The sequence below is a fragment of the Nomascus leucogenys genome, chromosome 15 (assembly GCF_006542625.1).
Source record: "Nomascus leucogenys isolate Asia chromosome 15, Asia_NLE_v1, whole genome shotgun sequence".
Classification (NCBI taxonomy): Eukaryota; Metazoa; Chordata; class Mammalia; order Primates; family Hylobatidae; genus Nomascus; species Nomascus leucogenys.
This window is the reverse complement of record NC_044395.1, coordinates 103137831-103156594: the sequence shown is the minus strand read 5'-3', so window position 1 is coordinate 103156594 and position 18764 is coordinate 103137831. Positions and strand designations below refer to the sequence as shown.

The 18764-nt window shown below is 43.2% G+C and overlaps 1 protein-coding gene across 3 annotated transcripts in view; it reads right to left on the bottom strand.

Moving 5' to 3' along the window:
- The window catches only part of API5 (apoptosis inhibitor 5), a 32424-nt gene extending 30781 nt beyond the window's left edge, over positions 1-1643 (bottom strand). For all 3 annotated transcript variants that reach the window (XM_030829730.1, XM_003254448.2, XM_012504799.2), the window contains exon 1: positions 1402-1643. In XM_030829730.1, the coding sequence (XP_030685590.1) occupies positions 1402-1470 (69 nt within the window). In that variant the 5' untranslated portion in view covers positions 1471-1643. The remainder of the gene's footprint in view (positions 1-1401) is intronic.
- Positions 1644-18764: the final 17121 nt, after the last annotated feature.

Here is an 18764-nt window from a genome sequence, read left to right as displayed (position 1 = left end):
ATCTCCAACATGAAATTTTTTTTCGTTCAGCTCAGAAAGGTCCTATTTGAATTATGTTCAGAAAAGGGAACGGGAAAGTTACTCCCACGACTGTTAATAGACTAGAATCTTCCACTTTCTCCAAGAAGGGATGCGTAAGCAGAAAAATCACAAAGTTCTAAGCACTGAAAAGCTATGGTGTGGGATTTCTAAAACAATGATCAAGGTTACCTCCAGGAGAGCCTGGTTCTTTTCCCAAGAACACACATACCCAACCACTTATCAAGTTCAATGTACTCCGGCACTTGAAAACTCATACAGGGAACAAATGACTTGTATGGATAATTCAACACTGCTGAAAAACTGTGTATCGGGGGCAAGCATCCCAAGAGAGCTCTTCCATTCACAGCTGCACTCTCATACTCTCCTTCGCCCAGCCCTGTTTTACTTTCTTCAAACATGTTTCATTAAAAAGAATAAATTAAAAAAAACTTTTTTTGTTTTGAGACGGGGTCTTGCTCTGTCTCCCAGGCTGCAGTGCAAGTGAAGCGATCTCGGCTCACCGCAACCTCTGCCTCCCGGGTTCAAGCAATCCTCCCACCTCAGCCTCCCGAGTAGCTGGGATTACAGGCGCGCGCCACCACGCCCGGCTAATTTTTGTATTTTTAGTAAAGACGGGGTTTCATCATGTTGGTCAGGCTGGTCTCGAACCCCTGACCTCGTGATCCGCCCGCCTCGGCCTCCCAAAGTACTGGGATTACAGGCGTGAGCCACCGCGCCGGGCCTCACAATGCCTATCTTTCTTATTTATTACTTACTACACTCCCTCCTAACTGTACATTCTGGGAGAGCGCGGACCTTTCCATCTGCATCTCCAGCGCTCGGCGCTCAAAAAATGTACTGAATAAATGAAACCGTGAGCCCGCATCAAAGTCTGGACCAAAGAGTCCCTCTTCTGTTTCTCACAAACTTCTGTCTCCTAAACACTCTTCTTCAATTAGTAGCAGAATCTTGCCTCCCCCAAAAAAAACCACATCTTGACCTCATGAAGAAAACTCCCGATCTAATCTTGGAAGCACTGAGCTCCACCGAAAAGGAGAAAGGCTTAAGAGAATCCTGTAGAGAAAAGCTCGTGAGGAGAATTAACGTGAGCCTGAACGGGCTGAGTTAGGTCACGCCACGGTGAGAAAAAGCTGGGGGAGGGAGGAAGGGAAGCCTGGAACCCTGGGGACCGCGGTCTCCCTGGTGAAGCCAGAGTCTACACTCCCAGAGAGGCCCACCCCGACGAGATGGCCCGAGGAGGCTAGGAGCCCCCAGAAGGATGAAGCCGCAGCCCCCGCCCGGCCCGGGGAGCGCGGCGGGCAGCGCTTTCGAAAGGCCGCGGAGCGCCCGGCCCTGCAGGCCGCCCGGGGACTCACTTACCTGGCCCACTTGCTCCGTGGCATCGGCCAGGATGCCATAATTGCGGTAAAGCTCCTCCACCGTAGGCATGGTGAGCGACAAGCCCAGGGCCCGCTTCCGCTATCCTTGTCCTCACCGGCGCCACCACCGTCTCGGAACTTCTCCAAACCCACTACCCGCACTATTACACCTCCAGCTGCCGCCAGTGCAGCCGCCAGTCACCGCGCACAGCACGGCTCCGCCCCCGACGTCTACGTAAAGACGCGCACGTCGGGAGCGGCCTTCAGTAGCCTCCAATGCGCCTCCGCGGTTTTTGTCTCCCTCTATAGCTTGGAGGAGCAAAAAGCGGCAAGGATGATTGAATTAGCTCACGCCTTTTTGAAAGCTTGAGCTTGGCTGGAGGCTCCCGATGGAAAGGGTGTGGGTGGGCGGGGAGGTTAATACAAAGACGATTGCGTTTCTGCCCTTAGAAGATCTTACATATGAGAAGTCACAAATGGTTTCCTCCTGATACAAGGAAGGTAATATTAATCGGTGGCAATAGAGGGTAGTGGGTCCTGTGGGAAGCATAAAACATTCCTATGCCATTAAAAAACCCTCTGTGTCCACCACGCTCATCAAGTGTGGGGTCAAATTTGGCCTGCTGGAAGAATTTGCTTATCTTTGCTGCCAGTGTAAAGAATTGGGGCCACCAGTATCCAAGAGAGTAATAAATAAATGAAATCACGTACACTTACTGATAAGAATTTCTGAGATACAAGTTTAGATGAAATTATATATATAATATATATTAATATAACAATATTATATATATATATATATATAGCCGTGTGCGGTGGCTAATGCCTGTAATCTCAGCACTTTGGAAGGCTGAGGTGGGTGGATCACTTGAGGTCAGGAGTTCCAGATCAGCCTGGTCAACATGGTGAAACCCTGTCTCTACTAAAAGTACAAAAATTAGCCAGGCATGGTGGCATTCACCAGTACTCCCAGCTGCATGGGAGGCTGAGGCAGAAGAATTATTTGCACCTAGGAGGCAGAGGTTGCAGTGAGTCCAGATCATGCCACTGCAATCCAGCCTGGGCCACAGAGCAAAACTCTATCTCAAAAAAAGAATAAGAAAAAGTTAAAAGGCAGGTATAAGATAATCCCATTATGTAAAACATACAAAGCATACAAAACAAAGTTATGTGTGTATGTGTTAAAGGATGTTAAAATTTCAGGATTGAAACATCAAACTATAATAGACTGTAAATTTCAAAGCCACATCCACTTGTACAGAATATACACAGGAAATGATTACAAAAGAACTCCCCGGCTCTCGTACTTCTCAGTTAGATTGAGGATAAATCTGAAATCCTAAAAAGGATTAGAGCTGAGCGTGATAGCCAACAGTCCCAGCTATTTGGGAAGCTAAGCAGGGAGAATCACTTGGGCCCAGGAGTTGAAGTCCAGCCTGGGCAACACAGCAAGACCCCTGTCTCAAAATAAGAAATCAAGTGTAAAATTCAATGCTAAAAAAAATTGCAGGCCGGGCGTGGTGGCTCACGCCTTTAATCCCAGCACTCTGGGAGGCCGAGGCGGGTGGATCACGAGGTCAGGAGATCAAGACCATCCTGGCTAACACGGTGAAATCCTGTCTACTAAAAATACAAAAACTGAGCCGGGTGTGGTGGCATGTGTCTGTAGTCCCAGCTACTCGGGAGGCTGAGGCAGGAGAATGGCATGAACCCGGGAGGCGGAGCTTGCAGTGAGCCGAGATTGTGCCACTGCACTCCAGCCTGGGTGACAGAGCAAGAGTCCGTCTCAAAAAAAAAAAAAAAAAAAAAAAAAAAAAAAAAAAAAATGCAATTTGGACTCTTGTGGAGAAAAAGAAAAAGAATTAGAGAATAAAATGAGAATTGGTGATTTTTTTATTTTTATGTTTTTGAGAAAGATGTCTTGTGAGTAGGTTGAGGGCAATTTCTACCCCCTTCCCTCAAGCATGGGGCCATTTTGAGGAGCCTGAAATATGGTCCCAGGTGGTTGAGAGACACAAAGGACTGGACACGCCTGATAAGCTCAGGTTACCCGTGACTGCAGAGTGGAGGTGGCCATGTTGGGATCTACTGTGTTCCCAGATTTTGCTGGAGCGAGGGGATGGGAGTGATTCCCTTACAGCAGAGATGAGCCATATAAAAGAGAAAGAGATTCTGGATTCATTTTGGTCCTTCTGCCTGAGAGTAAGAAAGCCCCCACGACAAGAGTCAATGGCGCAGAGAGTGGTGACTATGAGCAGCACATCAACACCTCATGGGAGTCACTGTTGGGAGTGGCCTCTAAAGGCCCCTTGGAGTGGCCCACAGGACAGACCTGGTCTCTATCAGACCAGAGACAGCCTGTGGTATTGCACCGTCCAGACCCTTCTGAGGTTCTCCTCTTCCTTTCTTCTCATGTTCCCCTCTCAATGCATTTGCGCAGGAGGGGTCAGAAGCTGCCCACCAAACTCAGTGGAGGATACAGAGAAGAAAGGCAAGATAGGGAGCGGCCTCAGCTGGAGAAGAGAAGAAGATCTGATTGGAAATTAAGTGTGGATTCACATGTTGGAATGGACGTTTTAATTTCTGAAGCAGAAAAGGCCTGGGTCTGCCAGAATTTCTCTCTAGGGCTGGAATGAGATGATCCTGCCTGCTATGGTCTGAATGATTGGGTCCCCCCAGATTCATGTGTTGAAACCTTCCCGGCAAGGTACTGTTAAAAGGTGGGGCCTTTGAGAGATGATTATGTCCTGAAGGCTCTGCTCCACCAATGAGATTAGTGCCCTTATACAAGAGGCTTGAGAGAGCAAGTTCCTGCTGGTGCCTTGATCTTGGACTTCCCAGTTTCCAGAACTGAGGCAACAGATTTCTGTTGTTTATAGATTAGCCATTCTAAGGTATTTTGTTATAGTAGCATAAACGGACTAAGACACCACCTGAATAAATTTTAGAGAGGTGGTGGAAGACAGTAAGAAAGCTATATATACATATGTATATTTATATATATAGACATATATAGCTATATATATAGCTTTATTATCTTATATATTTTTATCTATATCATAGCTTAATATATATTTTTTTAGACATGGTCTGGCTCTGTCGCCCAGGCAGGAATGCAGTGGTGTGATCTCGGCTCACTTCAGCCTCAACCTCCTGAGTTCAAACCATCCTCCCACCTCAGCCTCCCAAGTAGCTGAGCCTATAGGCGCACACCACCACACCTGGCTAATTTTTGTATTTTTAGTAGAGACAGGGTTTCGCCACGTTGCCCAGGCTGGTCTCTAACTCCTGAGCTCAAGTGGCCTGCCTGCCTCGGCCTCCCAAAGTGCTAGGATTACAGGCGTGAGCCACTGTGCCCAGCCAATAAAGCTGTATTTTGATCACATCCTTCAAGTTAGGTATTTGATGTGTGATACATATGTGTTTAAACATAGAAAAAGCAATCTAGGGCAGGAAATAAAGCTGTGTTTGCTCGGGGGACCTTTGCTTTGGCTTAATGTTTTAATTCATTATAATAAGTATGCTAAATATATATACATAATATATTTTATGTATCCATTTTTGAAAACAAATTTAAGAAGAGGAAAAAGACTAGTGTTTCTATGTTCTAAAATGTAGCTATCCATGCAAACTCCTTTAAAACTGACCCTTGACGGCCAGGCAATGTGGCTCATGCCTGTAATCCCAGTACTTTGGGAGGCCGAGGTGGGAGGATCACTTGAGGTCAGGAGTTTGAAACCAGCCTGGTCAACATGGTGAAACTCCGTCTCTACTAAAAATACAAAAATTAGCCTGGCGTGGTGGCGGGCGCCTGTAATCCCAGCTACTCGGGAGGCTGAGGCAGGAGAATCGCTTGATCCTGGGAGGCAGAGGTTGCAGTGAGCCGAGATAGTGCCACTGCACTCCAGTCTGGGTGACAGAGTGAGACTCTGTCTCAAAACAAAACAAAACAACAACCAGAAAAACCAATAACAACCAAACAAATAGAAAAAAACTCACGCTTGTCTAAGTCGCCAGGCGGTTTCATTCAACACTACTCTTCCTGATGCCGTCTATTACTTAGCCGCGTTAGTCAGGCTTGTGAACGCTTCTTGGTCTCCTTTTTCTTCTCTAACAGTCCTGGGGTTTGCTTTAAATCGTTTCCTATTTTCATCTATTTCTAGCTTGTCATTTAAGCTAAGGGCCTACGATACATCCTAATGACGATAATGATGACAAAATCGATGACGATACTGGTAGTAATTATATTGGGAGTCATCCCAATAATAACCAGCATATATTAAGTGATGGCAGAGTTCTGAGCACTTCATGTGAATCAATTCTCAAAAACTCTATGAGCTAGGAGATAATATTATCATCTCCACTTTACAAATGAGGAAACAGACACAGAGACGTGAACTAACTGGTCCCATGTTCCTTAACTGAGATGAGTTTTGAGTCCTGGCAGCCTAATTCCAAAACCCAAGCTTTTTTTGTTGTTGTTGTTGAGACAAGGTCTCCCTCTGTCACCCAGGCTAGAGTGCAGTGGTACAGTCATGGCTCACTGCAGCCTCAATCTCCCAGGCTCAAGCCATCCTCCCAACTTGGCTTCCTTTCTCTCTTTCTCTTTCTTTCTTTCTTTCTTTCTTTCTTTCTTTCTTTCTCTCTTTCTCTCTTTCTTTCTCTCTTTCTCTCTTTCTTTCTTTCTCTTTCTTTCTTTCTTTTTTCTTTCCCTCCCTCCCTCCCTTCTTTCCTTTTCTTTCTTTCTTTCTTTCTTCTTTCCCTCCCTCCCTCCCTTCTTTCCTTCTTTTCTTTCTTTCTTTCCTTCTTTCTTTCTCTCTCTTTCCTTCCTTCCTCTCTCCTTCCTTCCTTCCTCTCTCCTTCCTTCTTCCTTCCTTCCTTCCTTCCTTCCTTCCTTCCTTCCTTCCTTCCTTTCTTTCTTTCTCTTTCTTTCTCCTTCCTTCCTTCCTTTCTCTTTCTTTCTTTCTTTCTTTCTTTCTTTCTTTCTTTCTTTCTTTCTTTCTTTCTTTCTTTCTTTCACTTTCTTGTCTCACTCTATCACCAGCCTGGAGTGCAGTGGCACGATCTCAGCTCCCTGCAACCTCCGCCTTCCCGGTTCCAGCAATTCTCCTGCCTTAGCCTCCAGAGTAGCTGGGACTACAGGTGCATGCCATCATGCCCAGCTAATTTTTGTGTTTTTAGTAGAGACGGGGTTTCACCATGTTGGCCAGGATGATCTCAATCTCTTGACCTCGTGGTCTGCCCGCCTCAAACTCCCAAAGTGCTGGGATTACAGGCGTGAGCCTCCACACCCGCCACCAACTTGGCCTTTCAAAGTGTTGCGATTACAGATGTGAGCCACCGTGCCCTGCCAAAAAACCCACACTTTGCTATGGAAGTGCTTTGCCTCTCAGCCTGAACATTCTCTCCTCCTCCTTTTCACACTACATTCAATCAATAACAAGTCTCAATTTTTACCCTAAATCTATTACACATTTATGTGTTTCTCACTCTTCCTTCTGTCCCATGTCAGACCCTATCCCCTCAAATCTGAACAATGGCCACAGTTCCTAAATTGTTTCCTTATCTCCAATGTTAGTCGCTTCTACTTCTTATCAAGTATCTTTTTATAATTTTTGCATTTTTCTTTAATTAAACAAGTAACTGTAAGAATACATTATCATCATAATACATCCAAATACTACAAAATGTTTCATGTAATAAGCAAAAGTTCCTCTTCAACTCTCCCTTCTTCAGAGGTAACTATGACTACCAATATAATTTATATTCTTATAGGCCTTTATATACAAAACACGGGTTTAAAAATACCTAAATGGGAGCACATTACACATTTTGTTCTACATCTTGCTTTTGTTAACAATATGGTTTGTAAATCTTTCCCTGACCTTACTGCCTATTATTATTATTATTATTTTTAGATGGAGTTTCACTCTTGTCACCCAGGCTGGAGTACAATGGCGTGATCTCAGCTTACTGCAACCTCTGCCTCCTGGGTTCAAGCAATTCTCCTGCCTCAGCCTCCCAAGTAGCTGGGCTTACAGGTGCGTGCTGCCACGCCCAGCTAATTTTTTTGTATTTTTAGTAGAGATGGGGTTTCACCGTGTTAGCCAGGATGGTCTCCATCTCCTGACCTCATGATCTGCCTGCTTATGCCTCCTTAAGTGCTGAGATTATAGGTGTGAGCCACTGCGCCCGGCCTCTAATTTTTGTATTTTTAGTAGAGACGAGGCTTCACCATATTGGCCAGGCTGGTCTTGAACTCCTGACCTCAGGTGATCTACCCACCTCAGCCTCCCAAAGTGCTGAGATTACAGGTGTGAGCCACCACTCCTGGCCACTGCCTATTATGGATGTACCATAGTTTATTAATAGTTTCTCTGTTTCTTATAGGATATGTCAGTTGTTCCTCATTTTTCGTTATTACACTGAAAAATAGGTGATTTTTATTTTCTTCTTTGTGCTTTACTGTATTGTCCAGATTTTCTACCATGACTTTTGTAATTTTATACAGATTCTCCTTCCTTTTCATTGGATCTCTGAAGGAGTTTAGAGGTCATGTTGTCAAACTTTCTCTATTCTTACAAAGGCAAAATTCAATCCCAGAAAAGAGAATTGGATTGGCTAACCTTAGGTCACATGTCTATTCCGCCCAATCAATTTAGACCAGGAAAGCAAGGTCATACAGAGCAAACATTGCTGCCAGGGGCCCATAGCTACTGATGGAGGAGTGTGGGATTGTTCCTAGAAAATGAGGAGGCGAGGTGAGTGTTGATTCCCTTGTGGGGGCATTTCTGTAGCATCTGCTATGGTTTGAATGTTTCTGTCCCCTCTTGGAACTTAATCTCCAAACAATAGTATTAATGGGTGGGTCCTTCAGGAAGTGATTAGGTGGTAAGGGCTCTTCCCTCTTTTTTTTTCCTTTTTTTTTTTTTTGAGGTGGAGTTTTGCTTTTGTTGCCCAGGCTGGAGTGCAATGGCACCATCTTGGCTCACCACAACCTCCGCCTCCTGGGTTCAAGTGGTTCTCCTGTCTCAGCCTCCCGAATAGCTGGGATTACAGGCATGCACCACCATGCCCAGCTAATTTTGTATTTTTAGTAGAGATGGGGTTTCTCCATGTTGGTCAGTCTTGTCTCCTGACCTCAGGTGATTGGCCCGCCTCGGCCTCCCAAAGTATTGGGATTACAGGCATGAGCTGCCACACCTGGCTGGCTCTTCCCTCTTAAATGGGAGTAAGGCCTTTATAAAAGGGGCTTCACACAGCATTTAGCCCTTGTTGCCCTTCTGTCCTTCTGCCACATGAGGACACAACAATAAGGTGATGTCTTGAAGCAGAGAGAGTAGCCCTCACCAGGCACCAAACCTGCTAGCCCTTTATCTTGGACTTCTCAGCCTCCAGAACTGTGAGAAACAAAATGCTATTACTTATAGATCACCCAGTCTCAGGTATTTTGTGAAAGCGGCGCAAACAGATAACATTCTGTGTCAATGGGTACGTTTGAGGACCATCTGGATTTCATTCTGTAAAGCTGAGTGTCTGAGTAGAGATTGTGTTTTGATTCATCATTCAAGTACGTATTGAACATTTCCTGTGAGCTAAGCACTGTTTTAGAATGCAACCAAGCCAAGCAAGCAGGAAGCTTACATTCTGGCAGAGGCAGAAAAACAATAAACAAAATACATGAGTAAAATATATTTGGTTTATTCAAGTAAAGCAATAACATCAGTATAGAGTAAAACCAGCCAATAGAAAGGCTTCGTATACGGAAGCTGTGGTATGTGACTGATGGCAGTCTAGAATTAGCCTTACAGTGTCTAGAAGAGATCTAGGTGCTTATCTGGTTTAGTGCTTGCCCTGGAAATCCACAGTGAACATCTCTTCCTTTTTTTTTTTCTCCCTCTGTTACCCAGGCTGGAGTGCAGTGGCATGATCACAGCTCACTGCAGCCTTACCCCCCTGGGCTCAAGCAATCCTCCTGCCTTAGCCTCCCAAGCGGCTGGGAATATAGGTGTGTGTCACCATGCCCAGCTAATTTTTAAATTTTTTGTACAGACAGGGTCTTACTATGTTGCCTAGGCTGGTCTGGAACTCCTGGTCTCAAGCCTTCCTCCTGCCTGGCCTCCCCAGGTGTTGGGATTGCAGGCGTGAGTCACCGTGCCTAGCCCATCTCTTCCTTTTTGTTTCTTCTCTGTGACACTCAAATCTTCCTACTTTGTATTTCTGTTGTTTGTATACAGCTCCACTGGATAATAAAACTTGATCAGGAACTACTTATTAGATGTTTAATAAGTGTTAAATAAATGAAAGAATAAACTAAAAAACAAGCTTTCCAACAAAGGTCTATTATAGTATGACAAAAGCTTCTACTGATTTCTTGGCAGTAAGATTTTTTTTAACTTTGTTTTCTTTTTATTATTTTTTTAGGAAAACCATTCTCCCCTTTTCCTAACCTCCCATTATCCCACCTACCTAACATCAGTGACTTTTGCCCCAGTATATTGTGGCATTTTGAGGGCTGTGACTATCTTTATATTTATTTATTTTGTAACTTTAAAATTGGGTTTGTCTATTAAATATTAGTTGAAAAGCTTAAAGGACCACCTCCTCCCCTGCCAGTACGTCCAGTACTTTTTTTTTTTTGGCGACAGATCTCACTCTCTCACTCGGTTGCCCAGGCTGGAGTGCAGTGGCACGATCACGGCTCACTGCAACCTCCACCTCCCATGTTCAAGCGATTCTCCTACCTCAGCCTCCTGAGTAGCTGGGATTACAGGCATATGCCACCATGCCCAGCTAATTTTTGTATTTTTAGTAGAGATGGGGTTTCTCCATGTTGGCCATGCTGGTCTCGAACTCCTGACCTCAGCTGATACTCCCACCTTGGCCTCCCAAAGTTCTGGGATTATAGGCATGAGCCACTGTACCTGGCCTCTGCCAGTAGTTTTTATGCCTTATATTTTGGCTCCATCTTTTGCCTACATTCTGAGAGCTTTTATTTTAAATTTCCGTCTTCCAAGGAGGTCTTTTTAATTCTAACAGAAAAGAGATCATGGCTCTCTGGAAGAAACCAAGAAAGATTTCCAAATTAAGGTCTACCTAGGTCTTAATCCAACTAATGATGATAATCATAGCAGATATACATTAAGTGTTAACTGTGTGCATAATAGTATGTGTGTTCCAGTAATAGCTGAACCCTGTGGAGTAACTGCTATCTGTCAGGCTTTGTGCTAAGTGCTTTCGATGTTTCAGCTCAAATGATATTCACAATAACTTAATGTAAGGTTATGTAACTTTATGTGACCCCGTCACCAGGGCCACATGGCTGGTGAGTAGAAGTTCTTGGGTTCATATCCAGGTAGTCTGGCTCTGATGGCTGCACCTCTATCTACTAAACTGCCTGTTATTTAAATATGTTTATTTCTAAGTCAGATGTGGAGCCTCCCAGTTCCTTATCAAGACACTTCCAACCTCTAATCCAATTTGCGTCTGGCCAGGGGAGCTTCACATAATTATGAATAGTATCTACTTCTAGGGTTGTTGTGGGAATTAAATGAAATAATACAGTCTAGTGCCTAGGACAGTGCCTGCCCCATGGTAAGTGCTCAATGTTCGCTTCCTTCCCTTGTACCATTTTAGGACTTATTAATTTATATTTCAAGAATGAATGATCTTTGGTCACTGTCAGTTACTCTTTGGAGATAAATTTGTTCCCTCTGATTGCATCTCAAATATGGGAAACCAGGGTGTATTAGTTTTCTGTGGCTGCCATAACAAATGATCACACATGTGGTATCTTTAAACCATTTCATGTTCTCACAATGCTCTCACAGTTCTAGGGGCCAGAAGTCTGAAATTCGGGTGTTGTTGGCAAGACCACATTGCTTCCAGAGGCTCTCGGGGAGATTCTGTTTCTTTACTCTTCCAGCTTCTGGTGGCTGTCAGCATTCCTGGGCTTGTGGTAGCATCACTGTAATCTCTGCATCTGTCTTTAAGTGGCCTTCTCCTGTGTCTGCCGATTGAGGGCCCCCTCTGTCACAACACCTGGGAACCTGACCTGGGTTTCTAAGCACTAACTAAGAGTAGGGTAAACAACTCACTGAAAAAGTTGAATTGTTTGCCTGAAAACAAGCTGTAAACAGACCACCTACTGAAGAATAGCTCACCTCCTGCTGGCCTGCCGCCCCTTGCAATGCAGGAGCCCCAGATGTTGCCATTACTGTCCTAGCTACAGAAGAACAGGGGCGAGACAGAGAGAGAGAGATAGAGAGAGACCACTAGCAGTTAAGAGCACTGGATTAGAAGGGTGACAGAGGGGACCAATGAAATATTATCCCTGGGACTTTGAGCAAGTTAATAAACTACTCCAAACCTCAGTGTTCCCATTTTAAAATGGGAATAATAATAGTGCCACATCATAGGGCTGTTGTGAGGTTAACATGAGAGTTCCTTGTGCAGAGCCGGTCACATAGTGACTGCTTAATAATAATGATAGTAAGTACCATGTTTTGAATGTTTTCTCTGATGTGCCCCGGGTATCCCCACTTTACAGATGAAACGGGTAAGGCTAAGTAAGACCAAGAAAGATGACCAGGTGTGGTGGCTCATGCCTGTAGTCTCAACACATTGGAAGGCCAAGAAGGACAGATTGCTGGAGCCCAGGAGTTTGAGATCAGCCTGGGTAACGTGGTGAAACCCCAGTAAGCACCTGTAGTCCCAGCTACTCTGCAGGCTGAGGTGAGAGAATCACCTGAGCTGGGAAGGTTGAGGCTGCAGTGAGCCATGATCACGCCACTGCACTGCAGCCTGGGTGACAGGAGTAAGACCCTGCCCCCTGCCTCAAAAAAGAAAAAAAAATCAAGAGAAGAGAGATTATTATTGGCAGAAATAATAATTATTATTATTTGAGATGGAGGTTCGCTCTGTTGCCCAGGTAGGAGTGCAATGGCATGATCTTGGCTCACTGAAACCTCCACCTCCTGGGTTCAAGCAATTCTCCTGCCCCAGCCTCCCGAGTAGCTGGGACTACAGCTACTTTTTGTATTTTGCATTTTTAGTAGAGATGGGGTTTCACTCTGTTGGGCAGGCTGGTCTCGAACTCTTGGCCTCAAGTGATCCACCTGCCTTGGCTTCTTGAAGTGCTGGGATTACAGGCGTGAATGATCGTGACCTGCCAAATTATATTATTTTAAATTTTTAATTTTTGTGGGTACATAGTAGGTGTATATATTTATGGGGTCCATGAGATGTTCTGATACAGGTATGTGATGCATAATAGTCATATCATGAAGAATGGAGTATATCCATCCCCTCAAGCATTTATCTTTTGGGTTACAAACATCCCAATTATACTCTTTTAGTTATTTTAAAATATGTAATTGAATTATTATTGAGTACAGTCACCCCGTTGTACCATCAAATAGTAGGACCTATTCATTCTTTCTTACTATTTTTTAGGTATGCGTTAACCATCCCCATCTTCTCTCCCCCTCCCTGCTACCCTTCCCAACCTCTGGTAACCATCCTTCTACTCTCTATCTTTGTGAGTTAAATTATTTTGATTTTTAGATCCCACAAATAAGTGAGAACAGTGGCAGAAATTATTACTATTAATGCTTTTTTGGCCACTCAGTTAATTTTACTCTTTCAGCCTCCTTTTTCTATCTGCAGAGAAGAGTAATTCCTACATTAGTGTACTGTGAAGATTTAAAGGACAAAAGTACTTTGAGGGTGATCAGCTTATTTTATTTTTAACAATTTTGGCTGACGTTTACTTAAACGTATTAACAGCTGGCATCACTTATTTCATGCTTTTGAAAAATCCTTACATGTGTAGGGCCACTTTGTTTTGCAAAATGCTTAAAGCTCAGGAAATTTGCTCTGGATTTCTTTTTTTTTTTTTTTTGTGACGGAGTCTCGCTCTGTCGCCCAGGCTGGAGTGCAGTGGCGCGATCTCGGCTCACTGCAGGCTCCGCCCCCCGGGGTTCCCGCCATTCTCCTGCCTCAGCCTCCCGCGTAGCTGGGACTACAGACGCCCGCCACCTCGCCCGGCTAATTTTTTGTATTTTTGGTGGAGACGGGGTTTCACCATGTTAGCCAGGATGGTCTAGATCACCTGACCTCGTAATCCACCCCCCTCGGCCTCCCAAAGTGCTGGGATTACAGGTGTGAGCTACCAAACCCGGCCCTGCTCTGGATTTCTTAAATAGCTAGGGAGTTTGGAAGGCGGGAAGGAAATAAATGACAATTTCTCCTTGAGCTGAAGAAAGTCCCCTTTGTCTGAGTTATGGTATCTTCTTCAAAAGACATTTTATATAGTGCAAAATGTTTCATATAGTCCACTATTGATCATCGGGACATTTAGCTGTTTGGGAATTACCAGTAAAAAAAGGTGCAGTGGAGGCTGGGGCTGGTCTCACCTTCCTAGCATGGATTGATTACTAACCTGTAGGGTCTTGGGAGTGGAGAGAACCTGAAGGAGGAAGGGAGAGCAGCTGAGATGATGCAGCAGCTACTACTGATAACAATGGTAACAACAGTAACAAAAATGACAGCCAACATGTATCGAGTGCTTTCTGTATGCCGCGCAGCTCCATGGTAAGTGCTTTCCTTGTGGGATCTGCCTCTCTCTCCAGGTTTGGGAAGTACAGATTTAATTCTGTGCTATAGCAGAGAGATCACGAGGTCACATAAGTTGTCCAAGTTTATTTAGGTTTATTAATTGGTGATAGAGGCAAGATTTGAACTCAGCTCCTTTTGACTTGAAAGCTAAGCTTTTAGATTCTTTTTCTTTTTTTTTTTGAAACGTAGTCTTGCTCTGTCGCCTAGGCTGGAGTGCAGAGGCCCGATTTCGGCTCACTGCAACCTCTGCCTCCCAGGTTCAAGTGATTCTCCAGCCTCAGCTTCCCAAGTAGCTGGGATTACAGGCACCGGCCACCATGCCTGGCTAATTTTTGTATTTTTAGTAGAGATGGGGTTTCGCCATGTTGGCCAGGCTGGTCTTGAACTCCTGACCTCAGGGGATCCACCCTCCTCGGCCTCCCAGATTGCTGGGATTGCAGGCATGAGCCACCGTGCCCGGCCTTCTTTTTTGTTTTTGTTTTTTAGAGACAGAGTCTCATTCTGTCACCCAGGCTGGAGTAAAGTGGCACGATCTTGTCTCACTGCAGCCTCGACCTCCTGGGTTCAAGCGATTCTCTTGCCTCAGCCTCCCGTGTAGCTGGGACCACAGTGACACACCACCACTCCTGGCTAATTTTTTAAAAAATTTTCTCTAGAGGTAGGGTCTTTCTTTGTTGCCCAGGCTAATCTCAAACTCTTGAGCTCAAGGGATCCTCTCCCCTTGGCCTCCCAAAGTGCTTGTATTATAGGTGTGAGCCACCTTTCCCAGTCTAGCTCTTAGATTCCATAGCTTTACATCTTTTCCCACTATCCTGCACTGTAGCAACTAACTGAAGCTGGAGAAAATTCTTTCCTCTCTTTGTTTTCCCTTCCTGGAGAATGAGCAGATTCTGTGCATCTTTATTCCTTCCATGCTCCCCATTCATTAATCAATACAAATAGCAAATACCTACTGCATGCAAAGAGACACAAGTTGGTATCAATTTTGTCCAGCAAGGCAGAATGGTCCTAGAATCAATTCCCAAATATGAAATGAAAAAGATATTTTGGCTGGGTGTGGTGGCTCACTCCTGTAATCCCAGCACTTTGCGAGGCCTAGGCAGGCAGATCACCTGAGGTCAGGAGTTCGAGACAGCATGGCCAACATGGTAAAACTCTGTCTCTACTAATAATACAAAAATTAGCCAGGCGTGGTGGTGGGCACTTGTTGTCTTAGCTACTTGGGAGGCTGAGGCAAGAGAATCGCTTGAACCTGGGAGGTGGAGTTTGCAGTGAGCTGAGATCGGGCCACTGCCCTCCAGCCTGGGCTGTAGAGTGAGACTCTGTCTCAAAAAAAAAAAAAAAAAGTTTTAAAAGTATGGTAATTGTTACATTTTAAAATTAAAAATGTAGTTCTTATTCACTGAAGAAAATTTGAACCACAAAGAAAAGTATAAAGAAGGAAATAAAAATTTCCTACTATCCTATGCTCAGAGACAACAACCTCTGTTAACACTCCAGTATGTTTGTTGAAAAAAATGAAAATGCTTTTCCTATTTCTTTTTTTTCCTTTGAGACAGGGTCTTACTCTGTTACCCAGGTTGGAGTAGTTTTTCCTATTTATACATAAAAATATAAATTCTAACTTATAGAAAACATTTAAAATTTTTATTAGGGGTATATCATGTGGTAACTTGTTTTTCACTTAAATCAGAAACCTTTTCCTATATTGTTAAATATTTTTTAAAATGTTTTTTCTTTTATTGATATATCATAATTTACATATTGATGGTGTACATTAATTTACATATTGATGGTATACATTAATTTACATATTGATGATGTACATTAATTTACATATTGATGGTGTACATGTGAGTGTTTGTTACATGCAAAGAATGTGTAATGATCAAGTTAGAGTAATTGGGGTATCCATCACTTTGAGTGTTTATCATTTTTATATGTTGGTATCATTTCAAGACCTCTCTTCTAGTTACTTTGAAATATACATAATATGGTTGCTAAGTATAGTCACCCTAGTCTGTTATTAAACATTATAACTTATTTCTTCTATCCAACTATATGTTTGCTTCCATAACCAACTACTCTCCTCTCCCTCCCCCCTCCCCCACACCATTCCCCGTCTCTGGCATTTTTCATTGTATTCTTTATCTCTATTAGACCTCTATTAGATCAAGTTTTTTAACTCCCACATATGAGTGAGAACATGTGGTGTCTGTCTTTCTGTGCCTGCCTTATTTCACTTAACATAATGACCTCCAGTTCCATCCATATTGCTGCAAATGATATGATTTCATTCTATTTTTAATGCCTGAATAGTATTCTGTTGTGTATATGTACCACATTTTAAAAAATTCATTCATTTGTTGATGGGCGCTTAGGTCGATCCCAGATCTTTGCTACTGTAATAGTGCTGCAATAAATATGCAAGTGCAGGTATTTCTTTGATATACTGATTTCTTTTCTTTTGGATAGATACCCAGTAGTGGGAATGCTGGGTCATACGGTAGTTCTAATTTTAGTTTTTTGAGAACTCATACTGTTTTCCATAGGGGTTGTAATAATTTACATCAGTGCATAAGAAATCCCTTTTCTCCACATCCTTACGAGCATCTGTTTTTTTTTTTTTTTTTTTTTTTTTTTTTTTTTTTTTTTTTTTGAGACGGAGTCTCGCTCTGTCACCCAGGCTGGAGTGCAGTGGCGTGATCTCGGCTCACTGCAAGCTCTGCCTCCTGGGTTCACGCCATTCTCCTGTCTCAGCCTTTCCAAGTAGCTGGGACTACAGGGGCCCGCCACCACGCCTGGCTAATTTTTTGTATTTTTAGTAGAGACGGGGTTTCAATGTGGTCTTGATCTCCTGACCTGGTGATCTGCCCGCCTCGGCCTTCCAAAGTGCTGGGATTACAAGCGTGAGCCACCGTGCCCGGCCGATCATCTGTTTTTTTGTGTTTTTAATAGTAACCATTATAACTGAGGCGAGATGATAGCTCCTTTTGGTTTTGATTTTCATTTCTGAAATGATGTTGAACATTTTTCATAGACCTGTTGTCCATTTTTATGTCTTCTTTTGAGAAATGTTTATTCATGTCCTTTGCCTACTTCTTAATGGGATTATGTGTTTTTTAACTGTTGAGATGGTTGAATTCCTTGTATATTCTGGATATTAGTCTCCTGTTGGATGAGTAATTTGTAAATACTTTCTCCCATCCAAAAGGTTGTCTCTTCACTCTGATGATGTGTCTGTTTTGCTGTGCGGAAGCTTTTTAGTTTAATATAGTTCAATTTGTCTATTTTTGTTGCCTTTTAAGGTCTTAGCCGTAAAATCTCTACCTAGACCATGTCTTGAGGAGTTTTTAAAATATTTTCTTCCATTTGTTTTATAGGTTTGGGTCTTAGATTTAAGTCCTTAATCCATCTTGAGTTGACTTTTGTGTATGGTGAAAGATAGGGATCAAGTTTTGTTCTCCTGCGTATGGTTAGCCAGCTTTTTCAGCACCATTTATGGAAAAGGGTGTCCTTTCCCCAGTGAATGTTATTGGCAGCTTTGTTGAAGATGAGCTCGCTGCAAATATGTGGATTGCAAATATGTGGATTCATTTGCAAATGTGCATTTGCAAATATGCAAATATGTGGATTCATTTTTGGCTTCTCTATTCTCTTCTGTCAGTCTGTGTGTCTATTTGTGTACCAATATCATGCTGTTTTGGTTACTGGAGCCTTGTAATACATTCTGAAGTCAGGTAGTGTGATGCTTCCAGCTTCATTCTTTTTGCTCAGGATTTCTTTGGCTCTTCAGGCTCTTTTTTGGTTCCATACAAATTTTAGAATTTTTAAAATATTTCTGTGAAAAATGATGTTGCCATTTTGATAGTGATTGCATTGAATCTGTAGGTTGCTTTCATCAATATGGTCATTTTAACAATATTAATCCTCCCATCCCATGAGCATGGGATGTTTTCCCACTTGTTTGTATTCTTTTCAATTCCCTTCATCAGGGTTTTGTAGTTTTCCTAGTAGAGATCTTTCATCTCCTCGGTTAAATATATTCCTAGGTACTTTTTTTTGTTAGCTATTGTAAATGGGATTGCCTTCTTGTTTTTTTGTCTTTTTCATTACTGATGTATAAAATGCTTATGATTTTTGTATGTTCATTTTGTATACTGCAAATTTATTGAATTTATCAGTTCTAAAAGTTTTCTGGTGAAGTCTTTTATATTTTTCTAGATAGAAGATCATGCATCTGCAAAAAGGAACTTTTTTTTTTTTTGAGACAGAGTCTTGCTCTGTTGTCCAGGCTGGAGTACAGTGGCACAATCTCGGCTCACTGCAAGCTCCACCTCCTGGGTTCATGCCATTCTCCTGCCTCAGCCTTCCGAGTAGCTGGGACTACAGGCACCTGCCACCATGTGTGGCTAATTTTTTGTATTTTTATTGGAAACAGGGTTTCACCATGTTAGCCAGGATGGTCTTGATCTCCTGATCTTGTGATCCATGAGCCTCAGCCTCCCAAAGTGCTGGGATTACAGGCGTGAGCCACTGAGCCCGGCCAAAAGGGAACAATTTGAATCCCTCTATTCCAATTTGGATGCCTTTTATTTCTTTTTCTTGCCTGATTGCTCTGGCTAGGATTTCCAGTACTATGTGAAATATGAGTGGTCAAAGTAGGCATCCTTGCTTTGTTCCAGTTCTTATGGAAAAGGCTTTCAACAAATTCCCATTAAGTATGATGTTAGCTGTGGGTTTGTC